Here is a 21,078-nt window from a genome sequence, read left to right as displayed (position 1 = left end):
CCAAATGATCACCCATCTGATACTGATCAAGCTCAGCTGGTGATCCAACGAGAACCAGTGTGTCAACGCAATTGCATCGTATATGCCTCGTCACACAAAAGTTAACGAATAAAAAAACGTACATTTTTTCCAGGCTCCAGATAAAATTTTTCCAAATGATGAAGGGAAGTGAAAAAGCAAACTACAAATCAAACAATTCCCGCCGCATGAAATGAATGTTTTTTTCTTTTTTAGCACATCAGAAAAATTATAATAATTTAAGTTATGCTCGGTTAAACAGAGTTGAAAGGGAAAAGATAACGAAATACCAACGTCTTATGCATGACATGAAAAGAAACTGGAATCTTAAGAAGCTCTTTTTCATTCCAGTTATTATAGGAGCAACTGAACTAATAAAACAAAAAGAATTTCCAAACCTACCTGGCAAATATATCCAATGAACCAAGTGCAAGAGAGATTCAAACAATTGCACTTAAAGGGACGGTTAGAATCTTAAAAAAAGATATCTCGGTTGAAATACCTGAGTTAGCAAATGTTTCGCATCCGGTAAGATGCTCCATCTCCAGCTTGAACAAACTGATAAGAAAAATAATTATGTATGAAAAATCAAATTACTGACATAATTCTAAGATTGTATATGAATATTACTACGAACACTGGGGAAGAGTAACATTTTTGTTCTCATCACGTAGGGTGCATCTTAGTCTATATAGATAAAACAGTGGATGTATATATATATGTGTGTGTGTGTCTGTGAAAATATTTAACCGATAAACTCTTAAACTACTGGTCACATAACACAGGAATTAACAGGAAATAGTAATCATACACCAAGGATAGTTTATAACGAGTAAAATCTTTGTTTTGGGCGGATGAATAACGCGTATATAAATATGTCGGCAAGATGAAATACAAAAAATGTTAATTTTTACTTGCCGATATATTTCTATTACAGTAGAACCCCGGGATACGGCATTAAAAATTAGTTACAAAATACAGTACATAATACACATGTATATAATGTATAATTATAAATAACACAAGCGGGGCAAATATCGTAACCAGGGGCCAGAAAAACATTTGCTTATCCAGAACTTGTCCCAACCTCCGACATGGTTACACAAGCAGCAATAAATAAATAAATAAATAAATAAATAAAAATTAAAAAAAAACGATGCAAAGACTGTCAGAAACGATAATATAAAAAAATGAAAATAAACCTGTAAAACAGGAAAATAGTTGCTATAGGTGTAATTATACGAAAAAAAAAACTTTTTCTTTTTCAAGGAAGGTAAGTATATAAAACATTTTTAGTTTATGAAAAGTATATAAAATATTTTTAGTTTATGAAAAGTATATAAAATATTTTTAGTTTATGAAAAGTATATAAAATATTTTTTAGTTTATGAAAAGTATATAAATTTTTTTAGTTTATGAAAAGTATATAAAATATTATTTTTATGAAAAGTATAAAAAAATTTTTTACGTTATGAAAAGTATATTTTATTTTAGTTTATGAAAAGTATAAAAAATATTTTTTGTTTATGAAAAGTATATAAAATATTTTTTGTTTATGAAAAGTATATAAAATATTTTTTAGTTTATGAAAAGTATATAAAATATTTTTTAGTTTATGAAAAGTATATAATTTTTTTATAGTTTATGAAAAGTATATAAAATATTATTTTTTTATTAAAAGTATATACATTTTTTTAGTTTATGAAAAGTATATAAATTTTTTTTTAGTTTATGAAAAGTATATAATTTTTTTTTTAGTTTATGAAAAGTATATAAATTTTTTTTTAGTTTATGAAAAGTATATAATTTTTTTTTTTAGTTTATGAAAGGTATATAAAATAGTTTTTGTTTATGAAAAGTATATAAAATATGTTTAGTTTATGAAAAGTATATAAACTTTTTTTTTCAAGAACTGTTTCCAAATGAATCATATTTATGCCAAAAATTGCTAACAATACTGAAAGAACAGTCTTTTTTCGTTTATAGAAAAGCATTATTTGTTCAAAAAAGTATATAAAAAGTTTTTCTTTTTAAAAATCAAATAAATATTTTCTTTTTCACTTATAACGAGAAAACTTGCAAATATTTTTTTTATGACGAAAACATGAAAATAACTTTAAAAAATGATGTTTTTTATTTTTCAAAGTAAGTTAAGTGTTTTAACAACTGCTTTTGCAAAATCTTTTGATGATGGGTGGGCTTTTCTTTATTACTTAAAAACATTAATATTTGTTTACGCTAAATCGTTAGGAGAGTGATTTTCTTACTTCACACAGTACAATTCATTTTCGATTACAAACAAATTGTTGCAATGACTTTCACCATTTAATTGAAACTTGTCTGTTGATAGCTATTTGCTGATTGGCTAATCGAGTCGGTATCTTCCGGCTGTTTAGCGCAAATTATCGGAAGTTAAATCAAGTTCGGGATAAATACAAGAAAATTCACCGTAACTTTTTATGTGCGTTTTGAGGTGTAACAAGTATTAAAAAGTAATTAGGGTTTAATAAGCATTAAAATGCAATTAAAGTGGTAAACGATACTAAAGCAATGCTCTCATGAATCAAGTGCAGCAGTGCAGCACAAATTGATACATCAAAGGATTTAATGGTTTTTTTTTTTTCGTTTTTAAAGTTTAATGTCAAATTGCGTTATTGATCCATATTAGATAGCATCAGTAAAGAAAGATTTTATAGGACGAATATAAATATATAGCTATTGTAATGGGGCGAATGTCGAGAGAGAACACTAAGCAGTTCGGTAGGTTTAAGCTTCTGAAGTTTATTCACAGAAACATTCAAGCTTACGAAGTTGATCGTGTTTCACACGCACTGTTTCGTAGTCAGTTGTGGCCGCAGCTACGTACTTTATAACGGTTATATCAAATTGAAATCTCGATTTTTCTCGGCTTATCAAAGTTAAGCAAACCCGAGTCTGTTCAGTCATTTTTAGAATACGAGATTCCGTAGGCAATAAGTATCGATAATCGAAATAATTCGACGAAAGAAAGAACAGACGATTTTGAGAAAAACTTATCCAAAACTTTCCGATACAAAACTATTTAAAAAAAAAAAAAAAAAAAAAACACTGCCTGGCACATAATGTATGTTCGTGTGAAATTTCATAAAATCGTCCATACGTTTTCGAGACTATAGGGAACGAACTCTTACACACAGACACACAGACACACAAACAAAGTTCCTTTTTTATATTATATTAGAGATAGGGATTTTAAGCTAACAGTAATTACAAAAGATTTATTGATATACAAGCAGAAGAATTTTCCAAAGAAAAACTTAGGACTAAACGTTTTGTTTTTGCGAATAGTTTTAAAGGCTGTAAAAACTTCTAAAGTTATATATATATATATATATATATATATATATATATATATATATATATGTGTGTGTGTGTGTGTGTGTGTGTGTGTGTGTGTGTGTCTGTGTGTGTGTGTACGGCATAATCACGCTGAGATACCAGTTCACATCAGATCATCGAAGTTAAGCAACGTTGAGCCGGGTTATTACTAAAATGGGTGGCCAATTTGAGAATTCCAGGCGCTGTATGTAGTTGGATCGACATCTTCCTGCAACAGTTGCAAAAATCTCCCCCAACATGCGACTGGGAACCGCTTGTGAATTTCACACTCCTATGAATCTTTCTCCTTTTGAGGAAGCCAGTTAAACCCGAATAGGGTTAGTGCCAACCGACACACACACATGTGTGTGTGTGTGTGTGTGTGTGTGTGTGTGTGTGTGTGTGTGTGTGTGTGAACACTGGCTATTATTTTCTTGATCAAATCCAGTGTATACTATCTTCTATTCTTCTTCGACATAAACCGAGAAAAAAAACAGGAAAGTGTGTTCATTTGGGGAGATAACTAAAGGGGGTGGGCAGAAGTAAAATCTGAGACAAATCATCATATATACTTCTATATTTCAGGAAACCGGTCTCCCGGGTCAACCAGCAACACGGCAGGGACAGCAGTTAGCATCATCCATAGATCAACGTTACTGACACAGCGACTGAGGTAGAAGAGATGTTACAGCGACATCGTTTTTTCGTAAACATTCCTTAAAATGCACCTATCAGTCTTGCGCGACAAAAACTGGCAGGCATGCGCACCTATGACAGGAAGTCACTCACAACATCAAGACGTAGCCTGGCAAAATATCGTGATACAAAAAGAATACGACATAGAGACACTCATAGGCAAATAAATAAACACACAAGTTTACTTATGAAAACAAAAAACATGTTACAGAATTCTATACACACTAAGTTTAACGCAACTTTTATAAATACAAAAAATATATTCACGTACAGTGAATGTCAACATATGTCAACATATGTCAACATATTTTAGTTCGGATAATGTCAAGTCTGATTTTAATTTCTATTCATACTAGCAAGTAAAATAGTAAACCATAATCGAAAGCAACCAGAGCATAATTATCCTTAGTCTTAGTCTTAGTCTTAATTCTAAGTGCTTAGCAAGGCACTAAGTATCATTTTTTTTTTTTTTTTTAGTCTTTGACTCAACCGAGAATTGAACCCTGATCTCCTGGCTGATTAGCGATGCACCAAAATTGGACTAAACAAATTCAACTAAAATGGTTCGTGTTAAAAAATATTATTAAATAATAATAAAAAAAAAATCCGCTTCGAATCGTACATGCACAATTAGAAAAAAAAAATAAAAAACAAAACAAAGATTGGTCTTTTAAAACTTTATAAAAGACATACGAACGTGCATATTTATTTATGCACAACTTAACTTTTGTGGCCCTGGAAGGGTCACAAAGGAAAACACCTGTACAGAGACGAGTTAGAAAAGGTAAAATATATTGAAACAAAAACAGCATATACAAAGAGTAACCGTCGTAGTAAGTATTGCCAAGATGGCGAACTACGAAAGTACACTGACCGCCTCGAAAGTGGTAACACTCAGTTAATCTATACAGTTCGGAAGAGTTCATTTTAATGCATGGGGGGAGTCACCACAACCTAATTAAGACAGAATCTACGTAATAATACGTTGAGACATTTTGATGTTCATACGTACGTTATCACTTTTTACACAAATTTAAAAACCATATTAGATCGCCCAATCAGCAAAGATGGTGATTGGTTATTTTTAGCCATATCTGCGTTCCCAGTTATCTAATCAATTTCCTAATCGTTTTCCTACCATGAATTTCAGAAAGAACGCACAAAGATAATATTAAATTAAATTATTTATAATCTAAAGTCATTTTATAATTAACATTAATACACATTATATATATATATATATATATATATATATATATATATATATATATATATATATATATATATATATAGAGAGAGAGAGAGAGAGAGAGAGAGAGAGAGAAAGAGAAAGAGAGAGATAATATATTTAGATAATAATCTAAAGTCATTTTATAATTAACATATATATATATATATATATATATATATATATATATATATATATATATATATATATATATAATATAATATAATATAAAATATTTTTTGCAAAAAATGTAAATATATAGGTCTCAAGATAGTTCTTTCGCTAAAAATGTTTGATTGACGGAAAGAACGGTAAGTTACAGAAAAAAATTCTTTAAAAAAATGAATCTTATTAACTATGTACATCTGGATTAAAAGTTTCCGCGTTCATATAGCCATTATTTTAAACACATAACGATACGCACATGCGTATTAAAAAAAAAAAAAGAAAGGAAAAGAAAAGGTATTATTAACTAATATTTTCTTTAAAAAAATATTCATAGAAATGCAATAAGCACAAAATGACCGCATCTTTATAAATGCGATTTGTTGAGCGAAGCAAAATAATAAATTGCTGCTTTTTAAAAGTCGTTCATATCCCAAATTTAAAAAAAAAAAAAAATAATAATAATAACAGAAGAAGAAAGACACCATTACGTATATGCGTCCGTTTATTTGTCCATCATATTCTCGTATTCCTGCCACTGAATATTTTGTCGACCTCGTCGGTGAACGACGTTGTCCGTAAGCACATTCAAAGCGCGGGACTGGTCGTCCGTCTGTTCGCCCCACCTCCTCTCATTTGATAGCTCGGAGAAGGCGTGGCCTATCGAGAGGGCGGTCACAAATCGTCGGAGCAATTCCCTATATACGCACACATACTCGCAGATTGACCTCATCATCGTGTCTCGCACAGCAGACTACTTTTGCGGATAGCGGAAGAAGGATTATGAGCAAAAGCGGAATGAACGTCGCCGGTCAACGTTTAGACAACAATAATAACAAAAATATGATCAATAACAGCAACAATAACAACAACAATAACAACAATAATAATAATAATAAATGAACAGAAAAGGATTGATATTATTATTATTGTTATTATTATTTCATGGATTGTATCGCAAAACTAAATGGAAGGACTTACAGACGGAAGGAAACGATAATCTTTCAAGCAACCATATATGCATACGTATGTACTGTCAGACAGTTTCTCAAATATAGATATCCATAACGCAAAAATTGAAAAGAAATTAAAAAGTGGAGAGAAAACAACAAACAAACAAAACCAACAAACAAAAATCAACAAACAAAAATAACAAGCAAGCAACAACATCAAATATCAACAACAACAAACAAACGCAAAAATCAACAACAACAATAACAAACAAAAGCAATAAAAATTAACAACAAAAACCAACAAAACCAACAACAAAAACAGCAAAAATCATCATCATCATCATCATCATCATTATCAACAACTCAACAAGCTTAGACAATAAAATTCCAACACAAAATGTATTAAAAATTTTATTACAAAAAAAAAAAAAAAATTAAATCTGGTTATATACTTGGACCTTACCGAAATCTTTTCTTATTGTACTTAATTCTAATTACGTTAAAATTTTCAAACGAAACAACGACATTTGAAAAGATTATTGCATATACAATCAAATCCATTTATAACAATATTGTTATTATTAACGATTATCGATGACCTATACATCAATCAATAACAACACGAATTTGTTAAACTAGACAGAACTAAATGAGAAACCGCCCGCCATAGTTTTTTGCGCACACAAGCATTTTGAATCAAATTTTGAAAAAAATATTACCTTGTGTTACAAAAAAAAACTTAAAAATAAAAACAAAATAAATCAAAACAAACAAAACATAATAATAATGTTAGGATACTAATATTCACTAAGATTTTTGTTTTGGTAAAATAACATTTAAAACAAATAATCTAATTTATAAGTATTTTCTTCTACTCGAATATTTGAATTTAAAACAGTTTAAATTTTTATTCATTTAGCACTTTAATCTAAGTTATATTTACTTACTTTAAATCGGCTACTGACTAGAATTGAGAATTATAAAGTTGCCATAAATTATAATAAAATCGTTTTTTAATATATTTATATAACAACAATAAAAAAATAAAATAAGGAGAACAGTAACAACAACGGCAACAACAACCGAGCAATAATAATAATAATAATAATAATAATAATAATAATAATAATAATAATAATAATAATAATAATAATAATAATAATAATAATAATAGATTCACTGCGAGTTTTTAAATTATTTCTATATTAGTACATTCCTTTAGTCGGACAAAACTATTTATTTTAAAACGCTAAATTGTTTAAGAAGCAGGCGCCAAAACAAAAATAACGATTTGTATAACTTGCTTTATCTGAAAAAACACCAAGTAAAAAACAAAAACAAAAAACAAAAAACAAAAAACAAAAAAAAACAACGAAACGTTAACGAAATACTTAATATTAATGTTTTCAGTGTCAATTTGAAAAAAAAAAAAAGAACATTAGTAAAATAAAAGAACTAACACGATTATATTTTGGTATTTTATATGTATTTGTAGACAAATCCAACTGCAAGAACCGACAGTTTAGGTAGTACAACTGCGCATGTGCTGATAAGAGAAAAATGACAATGTCTTATGGAAATGCACATACAATTTGGTTATAACATCGCACAGCAATGAAAAAAAGAACGGTAATTTTGTTTTAATTAATATTTAAAAAAAAGACACACACACACACACAAAGATCCAGTCAAAATAAATTCGTTTATTTGACGAACGTTGTGAAAAAGAAAAACAGATTTGAAAGTAGACGATTTTTTTTATATCGTCGCATATCCCCCCAAAACACATCATATTTTTCCTGTCACACAGCGACATGGCGTCTATGGTCCTGTCTCCGTACGGCCCAGTAAAGACAGAGCCTGACGTGGCTGCAGCAGCGGCGGCAGCGGCCGCGGCAGCCACCAGTGGCTATTTTAGTCGGGGTTGGGCCGATTGCTCGGCCAAATTGCATCTGTCGCATATCGGTGGATCAAACGGAATAGCCCATCTTCTTAACAACAATAACAACAAAAAGAATGGGAGTATTGGCCACAGTACGGGTAGCGGAGGAGGGGGCGGGACGAGCACGCACTCTGCGGTTTCTATGGATACGAAATCAGCTTTTAATTTATCAACAAATTCCGGCAAATTGTTCGGCAGCGGCGGAGGCAGTAACGCAGCCGGCGGAACCAATAGTAACACCACCGGCGGCGGTAGCGGTGCAAACGGAGGCGATGCCAGCACTGATAACCTCGACACAGGTTATACGACTGGCCTGCAGTCGCCGCAAGACAACCGCGGCGTCCGAATACACTCTTCAATGACAAACACCAGCAGTGGTAGCAGTGGGGGTGGCGGAACAGGTGGTGGTGGTGGCGGTGGTGGAGGAGGTAACGGAACCCTTTCCGACGACGCCGGCTCCGTCACGGGTGGCTCCCTCTACAGCATCCCTCCTCCCCCTTCACCTCATTCCCACCACCACGGCCACGGGCATCATCACCATCCGCACTCCAACAGTCACCACCATCACCACCACCACCAGCAGCAACAGCAGCCGCAGCCACACCATCCGCATCATCATCCCGGGCTCAGCATCGCACCTGCCTCCACCACTCCTAATTCGGACAGTCACAACAACAGTCACCACCACCACCATCACCACCACCACCATTCCCCATCTTCCTCTTCGTCTTCGTCTACTTCTCCTGCGTCTTCGTCCGCTTCCATCGCTGCCAACCAAGGAAAGTCTGCCTCCAGGCTTTCTTGTACACTTGCAACAACGTCCCGACCTCTTGGCTCCACCAGCTTGACATCAGCTAGGAAAGTCTTTCTCCCAGCAGGTAAGTAAAATCAAATATTACCTGATTAGGCAAGAACGAAAAGAAGAGACAAAATTGGAAAACTTCAGAAGTTCAGGCGCTTTTTTTTTCCTTCTTTTCTTTTCAAAACTTCATCAAAAGATATGATGAGAAAATATTCTACTTTTTATATTTTGATGAAGCTCTTAAAGAAACGAAATATTTCCAGCTATATAGTTTTCTTTTGATATCTTGATTACTATATTTTGCGTTGTCTATATATATATATATATATATATATATATATATATATATATATATATATATATATATATATAGTAAGTTATGAAAATATAGTATAGTAAGTTATGAAAATATATATGACAATTTATCTACACAGAGTATAAACCCTCTTTAGGCCATGGCATTTCGAAATTACATGCTTCTCGCCAGAAGAGGAGAAAAAATAGGTTTCCCTTACAATTGAAATTTTATTTTTCAGCTTTATATATATATATATATATATATATATATATATATATATATATATATATATATATATATATATATATATATATATATTAGTGTTGCTACAATTAATCGTAATCAGAATTGGAAATCGGAAAAATCGAAACATTTTAGGGTATTGGAATCGGTATTGGAATCGGAAAACTCTGTGCCTTTTTTTTCTAATCGCAAAATTATTTTTTGTAATTCTCTTTTTTAATTGATTTTGTTTTAAGCTAAATCTTTCTCCTGCTAGTAGTCATGTAAAAATAATAAATATTTACTGATTTTAAAATACTAGTAAAACTAAAATCTATAGATCATTCCTACTGCCTGTGTGTTTTTATGCTTGAGAAAATATCTGCACATTTAACATGTGTTTTTCGGTGATCAGAGAAAATAACAACTCTGTAGTTAAATATTTAGAAATTTATAAAGAATCGGGATCGGTAATTGTATCGGAATCGGAAATTTAGTATGGAACCGGTAATTGTATCGGGATAATATTGGACTCGTTTCATAACTTTCAGATGTGCCACTTCCATTTCTTCTTCTCTTTCGGTGGAGGAGCAGTCCTTCACGACTGAGACAATTTATATTTTTGTACCTTTTCTCCACGTTAAAAAACGACCCTGGTGTCTAACTCTGTCCCGTGGGGAGGCATAGTAAATAGGTACAATATATATATATATATATAGTACAATATATATATATATATATATATATATATATATATATATATATATATATATATATATATATATAGTACAAAACTTGTTGAAATTCGGACACTTACATTTTTTCTTTTTTGTAACTTTTGTTTATTTCATATATATATATATATATATATATATATATATATATATATAAATATATATATATATATATATTTATATATATATATATATATATATATATATATATATTCTTATATTTAGCCTTTTTAGCCTTTCTGAAAAACATTCATTAAAGTAAATGTACACTTATACTGCTAATTCAATCTACATACATTTTGTTAATGGTAAGATGGATTTTATTTGTTGTTTTTATATCTTGCTGTTTTAGACAAGATTTTTCTACGTTTCTCTTGATGAGTTACTCCCATGAAAAAAATAGATATAATATAACCGTCTATCTACGCTTTCTAAACGATTCCTGAAGTTAATATTTTTTCACAAACGGATAAAAACATTACTAAAATCTAATCTCCTGTCATATGTGTGTGTGTGTGTGTGTGTATTAATCTCAATAAGGTGCGTCGTGCTCGTGCGTACATATAGACGACGTGTTTAATATTTATCTCCAGTAATCGATTTGAATATTTGAAATTCTGATTAATACGTTTTCAATATTTCGAATTGTGTGTCATTAATGTATAAAATGATTGAATGGATGCAACTTATTAATTATTAAGTAATAATTATTAATTATTAAACTTAGGTTTAACTGCACAATCGAAACATCCCATGAATATGCACTAATATCGATATTTTGTTCGGATGCATAGATGAACTAGTATTTCCCATGAGAATTGATGAATTATTTTATTTTATCAGCTATAAGCACTGAAGCTGGAAACATATCTTCATTAATCTTGTTATTTGAAATAAGAGAGAGAGAGAGAGAGAGAGAGAGAGAGAGATGAATAATTTTCTAAGCTTTTGAACCGATCATTATGAATTATGGAATATATATTTTCGACAACAGGATGAAGAACATGGACAATTTATTATTAATGCTATTATTATGTACTCACTAGGAGTAGTCATACAGGCTATCATCAAAGATTTCTCTTTGATAACAACTTGTGGTGTTCTCTGGAGTCTGAGTGACAGCAAGTCTCCCGAGATTTCCAGTACTCTTCACCTCTTTCGATAACCATTGCAGATGGGTTTGCGTTATCGTAGAAGCCGTTTACCATTGGTTTCTCGTTGGCGGTGACCATTGGTCTTCATTGGAATTTAGGTTATTATTATTATTATTATTATTATTATTATTATTATTATTATTGTAAACTTTAAACATCAAGAGAAATGAGCCCACACAGATCCCAAAAAAACTAATATCAAATAAGCTTTAAAAATAAGTTAGATATAAAACAAATTAATAGAGAAAATAATTGCTCTACATCAACTTTTAAGTAATATCAAATAATACATTTCTAAATAACATGCGTGTCCTTAATAAAATTCTAAACTACTGAACTTATTATAAATTATGGAATGTGTATTCTATGCAACAGGGTGAGTAACGTGGCCACATCAGTTTATTTTTTGCAAGCTTTATCATTTAAGACAATGATAAGTAAAATAAAACGGCCCATTTTCATTCAAACTTTACTTTCAATGTACGTTTGATCATTAAAAGTTTATGAATAAAATTTAATAAAACCACGACAAAGATAATTGTTATCAATTATTTTTATAAAGCTTTATCTGAAATTGTATGAAGTCGTTTGTGTGTTATGTAAGGTCAGCTATATTGAATCTGTTCTGTATTGATGTTGAGTCTGATTTTATTTATGCTTTTTTCTGTTTCTTTTTTCTTTTCTTTTTTTTTTTTTTTTTGGAAAATGAAATTAACTAAGGCAAACTTTTGAAACATTCTTCGAATATAGTATGTTCCGTGGTACGAACAAATAAGCATTAAAATATGTTTGAAAAAATAATAGGTTTCCTTTATTAACACCTCATTCAACGCTCTAGCCGAGGAATGTCTTAAAAGAAAAAAAATACAACACAAACTTATCCCGATCTCATAATAAATTTATTTAAACACTATCCATACGGACATTCTGAAATGAGGTGAGATAGTCAGTTCCACATTTGACTTAAAAGTGAAAAGATTAAAACGATTATTGGTATTTATTGGAAAAATGTGAAAAGAAGTGAAACAATGGGACTGAGGTTAAAAGAGAAGAGATGATATAGTTGAGAATATATATATATATATATATATATATATATATATATATATATATATATATATATATATATATATATATATTGTTCCCCATGAATTCATTCAAAACGTATCGCAAAAACAAAAGCAAATATTATTATTATTATTGTTGTTATTATTATTATTATTATTATTATTATTATTAACACCTCTCTCTCTCTCTCTCTCTCTCTCTCTGTATATATATATATATATATATATATATATATATATATATATATATATATATATATTGTATTGGTAGTAATTATTTGTTTGTTCAAAACAAAATATATAAGTGTGTCTACCAAAAGAGTACTCAATGTTTAGACAGAGCCAAAATAAGTGAATTTAGTTTACAAACAAATGGCTACACATAGGCATACATGTTTCAGCGAAAACCAGTAAGTGAATCGCTGCGACGCTGATGTCCTTGGCCTGACGAAGCGATTCCCTTACTGGGGTTTCGCTGAAACATGTATGCTTATGTGTAGCCATTTGTTTGTAAACTAAATTCATTTATATATATATATATATATATATATATATATATATATATATATATATATATATATATATATAGAGAGAGAGAGAGAGAGAGAGAGAGAGAGAGATGTTATTTGTTTTTGTTTTTGCGATACGTTTTGAATGAATTCAATTATTTACGAAAGTGCATTTTTACTTAAATGCGAGTTGGGAATAATTTTCCCTTTAACCAACTTGATACCCCCACATGGGGAGTGGTATACATATTGTTTTTAAAAATATATAAATACACTGACACGTGTTTCGTCGTATACGACTCATCAGAGTGGCTGAATCTAGCGAGATTCGAAATATATTATTCCAGGTTGACATTTTTCAGAGATGAAACCACCAATGAATTTAAGGAGGTTGATGCGAGAGTACTCAAAACCGAAATAGGGCAATATATACTTATTATTTATTTTATATAAGCATTTTTATGCCGCTGCACATCCATGAACCAGAAAGAGAAAGTATAAGATAATAATAATAATAATAATAATAATAATAATAATAATAATAGTTCAATGGCCGCTGCCAATGAGAAATCAATGGTAAGCGGCTGTTGTGATAACGCAAAATATTTTGCAAAGGTTATCTAAAGAGGTGAAGGGTACTGGAAATCTGGGGAGACTTGTTATCACGCAGACTCCAGGGAACACCACAAAGTGTTCTCAAAGAACAATCTTTGATGATGGCTTGTGTGAATACTCCTAGTGAGTTAATAATAATATATACGAATAAGCAAAAAAAAAAAAAAAAACACAGGTACACATAGTCATCAAACGTACACAGTCATCTAACGAGTTTCTTATTTCCTTGTATCACAGATTTTCAATGCAGCTGGACTAGCACGTCTCCTTAGCCCGGTATCGAATCTTAACCTATCAAGCAATTAGGCAAACGAGAGAAGCGCTAGTAAATGACATCTTATGTACGTCTATTTATATAAGCACTTGACCATCGCTACAGTCCACCACGCTAAATGTGTTTATTTACAAGGAGCCTTGCACACACACACACACACGCACACACACATACACACACACACACACACACACACACACACACACACACACACACACACATATATATATATATATATTAGTCCAATTGAGTCTTATGCAAAATAGGGACAGAAGGCCTCTGTCCAAATTCAAAAACCCCGAGTTTTGTTGAATTTGAACAATAGTTATTCAATTAATAAGCAATCACAAATTGTTTTGATGGAGAGTTATGTCCATATTATGGCCAAAAGAATCCTTTAAAATACGCGAATCAAACTGAAATTTCAGAAATATTAATTTAAATCAGAGTTATCTAAATGTTCACGAAGGGCTTTCATCCGATTTTTTTTTTAAAATCTACCTTGCATCAAACAGCACGCAAATTGCGTTCAAAATTTCAGGATGATTAATAAGTTCAGTTGTGAATCCGGTATAAACAAACATATAAACATTCACAAAAATCTGACTTTATGTAAATAGAAACCTTTTCACGTAAACTTCATCATATCTTATATATAAAGTTGGGTTGCTTATCGTACCGGCAATGAGATCAAGACCTTAAATAATATATACAAAATAAAAAAAACTTTACCTTCTTATCTAGCATGTTTACTTACAGAAGCAAACTAATTTGCATAGCGATTTGAAAAAGTACATTTCATTAGTACACTATTTTTTATTATTTAATAATATATATATATATATATATATATATACATATATATATACATATATATATACATATATATGTGTGTGTGTATACATATATATAATTATGATTACTTAATTTAATCACATAAATTAATATACGAAAGTATAAATTTATGCGTAAACTTTAAGCATTTACTTCAACAGTGCTCAATACGTAGGTAGAGCTAGGTAGTAAGTTATAAAATATATATGGCCATATATAGTTTATAACTTACTATCTAGCTCTACCTACGTATTGAGCACTATATATATATATATATATATATATATATATATATATATATATATATATATATATATATATATATATATAAACCGTGGATGGACAATAGTACTTTGAGTAAGAAGAGGCAAAGAGGTAAAAAGAGTTTTTTGTTTGTTTTTTTTTTGTTTGTTTTTTTTTTGTTTTTTTTTACCATTTTCAGGTCAATTTACAATTGGGAGTTGCGATCCGAAGCAACATTTTAAATTAAAAAAAAGCTTTCATTCTCAAACAAAACAAGCACAAACAGCGACTCTCTCGATACATTAATTTTATCACGAAATTAATTTCCACCTATAATGCATCTAGAATCGTTCACACACAAATCAACCATTTTACTATTTTTTGTAAAATTCCCCCAGGACACACACACACTCCACGGTCAACCAAACAAGTCAGTAAGTACCTAAAAGAAAAATAACGTTTTATAACTATATTTTATATTGTGATAAAGGTCTAGCATTTGGGGTGAAAAGATGCTTCAAGATCTTTTTCGATAAATGTACGATTTCGATTTATGCTTTCTTCAATTTCCTCGGGAAACGCCCGGACACAGATCACGCTTTTTTTTCTGTAAATTCCTTAACTGATTAGCGTCATGTTGAAAACAACTTAATTATTTTAGCTGTTACTGTCTGAACATATGATTTCAAGTCATTCCCTGTTTAACATTCTGTCGCCCATCAATCGGCGTGGCATGCTTTAATCTAATAGTTTGAAAATTATTTTTATCGCTAAACACGCAGATTAGATGTGTGCACATTAAAAATATCCGTCCTCACCTTCACTGCTTAGTATATATTTGTGTTTCTGTAAACCAAAGCCGAAGGACACAAACCGAACCTGGATGATAATTGTCTGTTTTTGGTAACTTTTCCCATAGTTTTATTTACGTGCATTAATACATACTGCCAGTCAATATTATTGTGAGTCATCTATTATATAAAATAAAGGTATCTTTTCTGTCTGTTTGTCCGGCTAAAACTACCAAATAGACCTTACATATTTTTGTTTAGTATCACCCCAAGAATGTTACAGTAAAACGAAGTGTCTGTAATCGTTATTTATCCTCGTGATTTCATATAACCTCCACATCTCTATTAAACGGATATCTTTATCACTTATCCAGTACAAGATTGGTCTTCGACAATACATTGTCCATATTTACTTGCCCTCGTCCTCCACACGAAAACAGAGTTTCACTAAAAGTCGTTTGGGGAAAATCCAATATCCGCAAAAGACGTATTCTGACTTGGAACAAATATTGAAATCGTCTTACTCTAGAAGGATACCTCCCTTGTTTACCAAGAATAGAAACATGGTGGTATCTTGTTGAACTCAGAAATCTTTCTAGTGAACTCTGGAATCTGTACGGAATTATGAACAGAACTTTTTATTTAATCCACGGGTATCGCATGCTCTCTATTATTCTGCCAGAATTTGTTTTCTTAGCACTAAGGATTAAACTTTCAGCCTTCACGGGTACTGGCGTAACTGATAAAGTACTAAGTAAAATTCAGTTCTAAGCGACACTCTCTTGGACGTTTGAAATTCTATCGATCGATTATAAGAAAACAACTGAGAATTATTAAAAATTTCGACCCGGTCAAGGCTGACGGAATGAGAGCATGCTATCTCCGTAGATTAAACAAAAAGTTCCGTTCGAAATTCCGTACGGATTCCAGAGTTCTCCAGAAAGATTTCCGAGTTTGACAAGATACATTTGAAGAAGGTCGGCGGTTAAACCCGCAAAAACGTTGTGAGAATAACACAAGATAGGAATAGTAGTCCGAATAATTCAAATAATACAAATAATTCAAATAATTCAAATAATGCTTTGGTTGTTTTGTTTTACAGCATATCAACCTGGTTATTTATTTATTTATTTAATGCCGAGTTTCGCAATTTGATTTTTTTCTGTGTCATGTGGGTTAGATATTTGGACTTATTCAGTAAATCAAGTCAGCCTTTTTAGATCATCAGTAGGGCTAGGACAACAGCATATTCTTTTCATTGTTTTGACTCTCGAGTGTGTATCCGTTGATATCTTATATGCTTTTATATAGAGTGATGTGGTTCTCAGTTGATTTACTGTGTCTAACTGTGTCCGATATATATACTCGATTGTCCTCACAACGAAAATAATATTCTGTTGTCATATCCCTGACCATTAGTTAATGTGGGATCTTTTTTTTTTTTTTTTTTGCCAGGGTCAAGTTGGAATTTAATTAAAATTATATTATTTTGTATAAGTTCGCTCGCTTTTATCAGAAATGCTAATATTGTGTTAGGATTTTTTTTTCAAATAGTTATTTTTTGTTGATATTGTAATAATTTTGACGGATATGTGTAAGATCACTACAATCTAAAAGAAAGTGCTATTAATCTTATTGATAATTTAAGAGCATATATATATATATATATATATACATACATACATACATATGTGTGTGTGTGTGTGTGTGTGTGTGTGTGTGTGTGTGTGTGTGTGTGTGTGTGTGTGTGTGTGGCAATCGCTAATAAACTAATTAAACAATCATAATGAATTTTGAGACATAACTGATGGCCGTAATTCTGGGTGATGTGGACTATATTTAGTTTTATTTAGATTTATGCAAAGGAAATGAAGAGGGGTTGGGAACTCTTCGCGAAATTTTAGATGCCTCCGAATATTGTGGAATTTTTATAATAGGTGTTAGACGTCAATTATTAAATATTCCTCTAATTTCAGTTTTTTGAAGTCCTTTAAAGGGTTTTAGGGAGCATAATATGGGCACAGCTTCTCACTGGGAAATTAAAAATTTTCAGATTTGCATTCATAGGACACCAATTAAGGTTACCTAAATTTTCATTTCATCTAATGACCTTAATTTTAATCCTTAAATTTTAGACTTTTTCTAAAGTTAGATTGATGTTAACTAAAATTGGAATAAGGGTCCTAGACATAGTAGTTTGGTAGCATAGCATCTTGATTTTAAGGTAAGGGGATATAAAAGTGGTGCAAATCTAATCTGTCTGGAGAATTCATTTTACCCCCATTTAGATAGGTATTCTTCTAGCATTAGATATAGGATCGGTAGTCAATTTTTCTATGCATGTTTAGCGTAAACATTTTCCGAAAAGTTGTCTTCCCTCTAAAATTTTTTACCTTAAAATTTCCAGAGATTTCTATATTGATTAAAAACAAAATTCTCAAATAAAAACAAAACGAATTTTCTGCGCGTGTTGTTTTTTATAACTAAAATCACAATTTCGATTTTTTAACTTTTTGTAGTTATTTCTAGTTACACCGTGGAATTTCTACGTTTGTTTTTATCGATAAAATTAAAAAATAAATTCTATTTAATCTATCAAGCCAATAAATTAATTAAAAATCTAAAATATCTGTTTCTGTCCTCATTTAAAGGTCTGCTTTAGACCGTAATATTCTTTATCTGCGTGTATTCAATTGATATTTAGAAACAGGGCACATTTCTCTATCGATAACTCTATAAACCATAATATTATACGCACACGTGCCCCGTTGGGTCATAGTCAATACCACTATTTATTCTTTCAATCATTCCAGATTTCATAAATTGTGACATATGTGTTCAGACATTCATCTCACATGACTAAAAATGATAATTCTTTGATTGTTATATTATTATTATTAAATTAATATTATTATTATTATTATTATTATTATTATTATTATTATTATTATTATTAAGAAGAAGAAGAAGAAGAAGAAGAAGAAGAAGAAGAAGCAGAAGAAGAAGAAGTATTGTGTTCAGCAGACGGGTAATTTTTTCAAAGAAACTATTCTCATATAAGTTACGTTTAATTTTGAGCACACAGAACAAGAACCAAAAATTATTTTCAGTTGTTGTAGGTAGATAAGACGGATTTGCGGTGTGTGCTGACACATATATGCAAATTTGATGGCGACGCTGAAAAAAAGAATCATTCCTTCTGTAAATGCCTTCAGAGAAATTAAGAGAGAGAGAGAGAGAGAGAGAGAGAGGGAGGGAGAAGGAGAGAGAGAGATGTGACCTTTTCCATGAATTATAATTTGCGACTAATTAGGACAATTAAACAAAAATAATTTCAATCATAACTCAATCCCAGAACTAAATCATATTATAGCACGCAATTTGTGTTATTAAAGTATATCTTCTATAATATAAAGCTGAACGCCTGTGTGTGTGTCTGGTCACGAATGGTTGGCTATTATAGAAAACTGATCACATATAATAATAGAAGATGTATCGAGACACAGGAATGGGTATGTTTGATCTGGCATAATGATGATTCATTAAAATTGTGGGGTCTGCGTACGCGCCTGATTCACAAAGTATGGAAATAAAAAAATTAAAATAAAAAAAAAAAAAACGTTTACAAGTGTTTTTGATGTAGATGTACATAATAATACTTTGATAAGTATGTTTTAACTTAAATAGGGATGGTATAATAAAATTGTAGGGTCTGCGTTCACGTCTGGCCTCCATAGAATGGAAATAGGCGCAAACTATACTAAAGACTTTTCATATCTATCTGCGTAAGTATACTTTGATAATTATGTTTCAGTTTGAAGAAATGTAGTATAATAAAATTATGGGGTGTTTGTTCGCGCCTGACTTCCATAGAATGGAAATATGTCACAAAGTTTAACAAGGTTTTTTTAATATAGATCCACAGAATATTGTGATAAGTGTTTCAGTATGAACAGGTATGGTATAATAAATTATGGGGTTTATCTATTTTATTTTTACTTTAATCACATTTTGCTTTGGTTTTGATTTCCCCAAATTCGAAGCTATCTCTTTACAGCCCTTCCTTTTCATAACCTATCATACTTTCATAAATCAGAGTCCATTTTCTATAGGCTGTTTTTGAACCCAGTCAACGATGGGTACTTTTGCTAGTATATATATATATATATATATATATATATATATATATATATATATATATAAATTCCACAACCAAACAACGTCGCAACCCACAAGAGCCATGACAGTCAACGAACCGGAAGTCCAAGACTTGAGTTTCGCCCTCATTTTGGGCTCATCAGTTAGACAACTCGAGTCTTGGACTTCCGGTTCGTTGACTGTCATGGCTCTTGTGGGTTGCGACGTTGTTTGGCTGTGGAATTTATTATATACAATCTCTCACATTCTGAAAATTATATATATATATATATATATATATATATATATATATATATATATATATATATATATATATATATATATGAATTTAGGCAAGCGAACGTTGATTATGGTAATAGATATATACATTCGGTAAAACCTGGTGTCGTATTCGTTCTGGAATACATGTGGATTTCATCAAAAGATGAAGTCTAGGGAATGTCGAATTCATATGCGGTCCACAGCCGCATACATATACCGGCCAGGGAAGATGACGTGCAGCGCCTAGTATTCTCAAATAGTCACCAATCTAGTACTCGCCAAACTTAACCTTGCTTAACTTTAGTGATCTAAAGACATAAATGCATAAAAATAATACAATCCAGACATTTTCTTTAATTAACCGTGAAGTTTCCATCAGACATTCTAGTAAGCGACAATTATTTGAAATGTTTAAGATTTGTTTTTTGCTTTTTTTTTTTTTTTTTTTTTGCTTTTTTATGGCAAAACAATCCTTTGATGCGAACAGACGGCTTTGATAAAAGATTGATATTAGGAAATTTTGCCAGAAAAAAAGAGCAGAGAAAGACGAACACAATTCAATGACAGTTTCAACAGTCACTGGAAACATGACTATAAATTTCATTGGAAAGACCGAATGTGTGTGGGGGGACTGGAGAGACATTATCATTGATGTCTGCAATAACAGACCTGATACCTGAAGAAGAAGAAGAAGAAGAAGAAGAAGAAGAAGAAGAAGAAGAAGAAGAAGAAGAAGAAGAAGAAAAAGAAGAAAAAG

The 21,078-nt window shown here is 31.0% G+C and overlaps 1 protein-coding gene across 2 annotated transcripts in view; it reads left to right on the top strand.

Annotated features, from left to right (window-relative positions):
- Window positions 1–5,542: 5,542 nt before the first annotated feature.
- LOC145260520 (transcriptional regulator Erg-like) overlaps window positions 5,543–21,078 on the top strand; it is a 291,018-nt gene continuing 275,482 nt past the window's right edge. For both annotated transcript variants that reach the window (XM_080118798.1, XM_080118709.1), the window contains exon 1: window positions 5,543–9,237. In XM_080118798.1, the coding sequence (XP_079974924.1) occupies window positions 8,232–9,237 (1,006 nt within the window). In that variant the 5' untranslated portion in view covers window positions 5,543–8,231. The remainder of the gene's footprint in view (window positions 9,238–21,078) is intronic.

This window comes from Euprymna scolopes, chromosome 1, assembly GCF_053919585.1.
Source record: "Euprymna scolopes isolate OS-2025 chromosome 1, ASM5391958v1, whole genome shotgun sequence".
NCBI lineage: Eukaryota > Metazoa > Mollusca > Cephalopoda > Sepiida > Sepiolidae > Euprymna > Euprymna scolopes.
The sequence above is the reverse complement of the archived record's forward strand: the minus strand, read 5'-3'. Positions and strand labels throughout refer to the sequence as shown.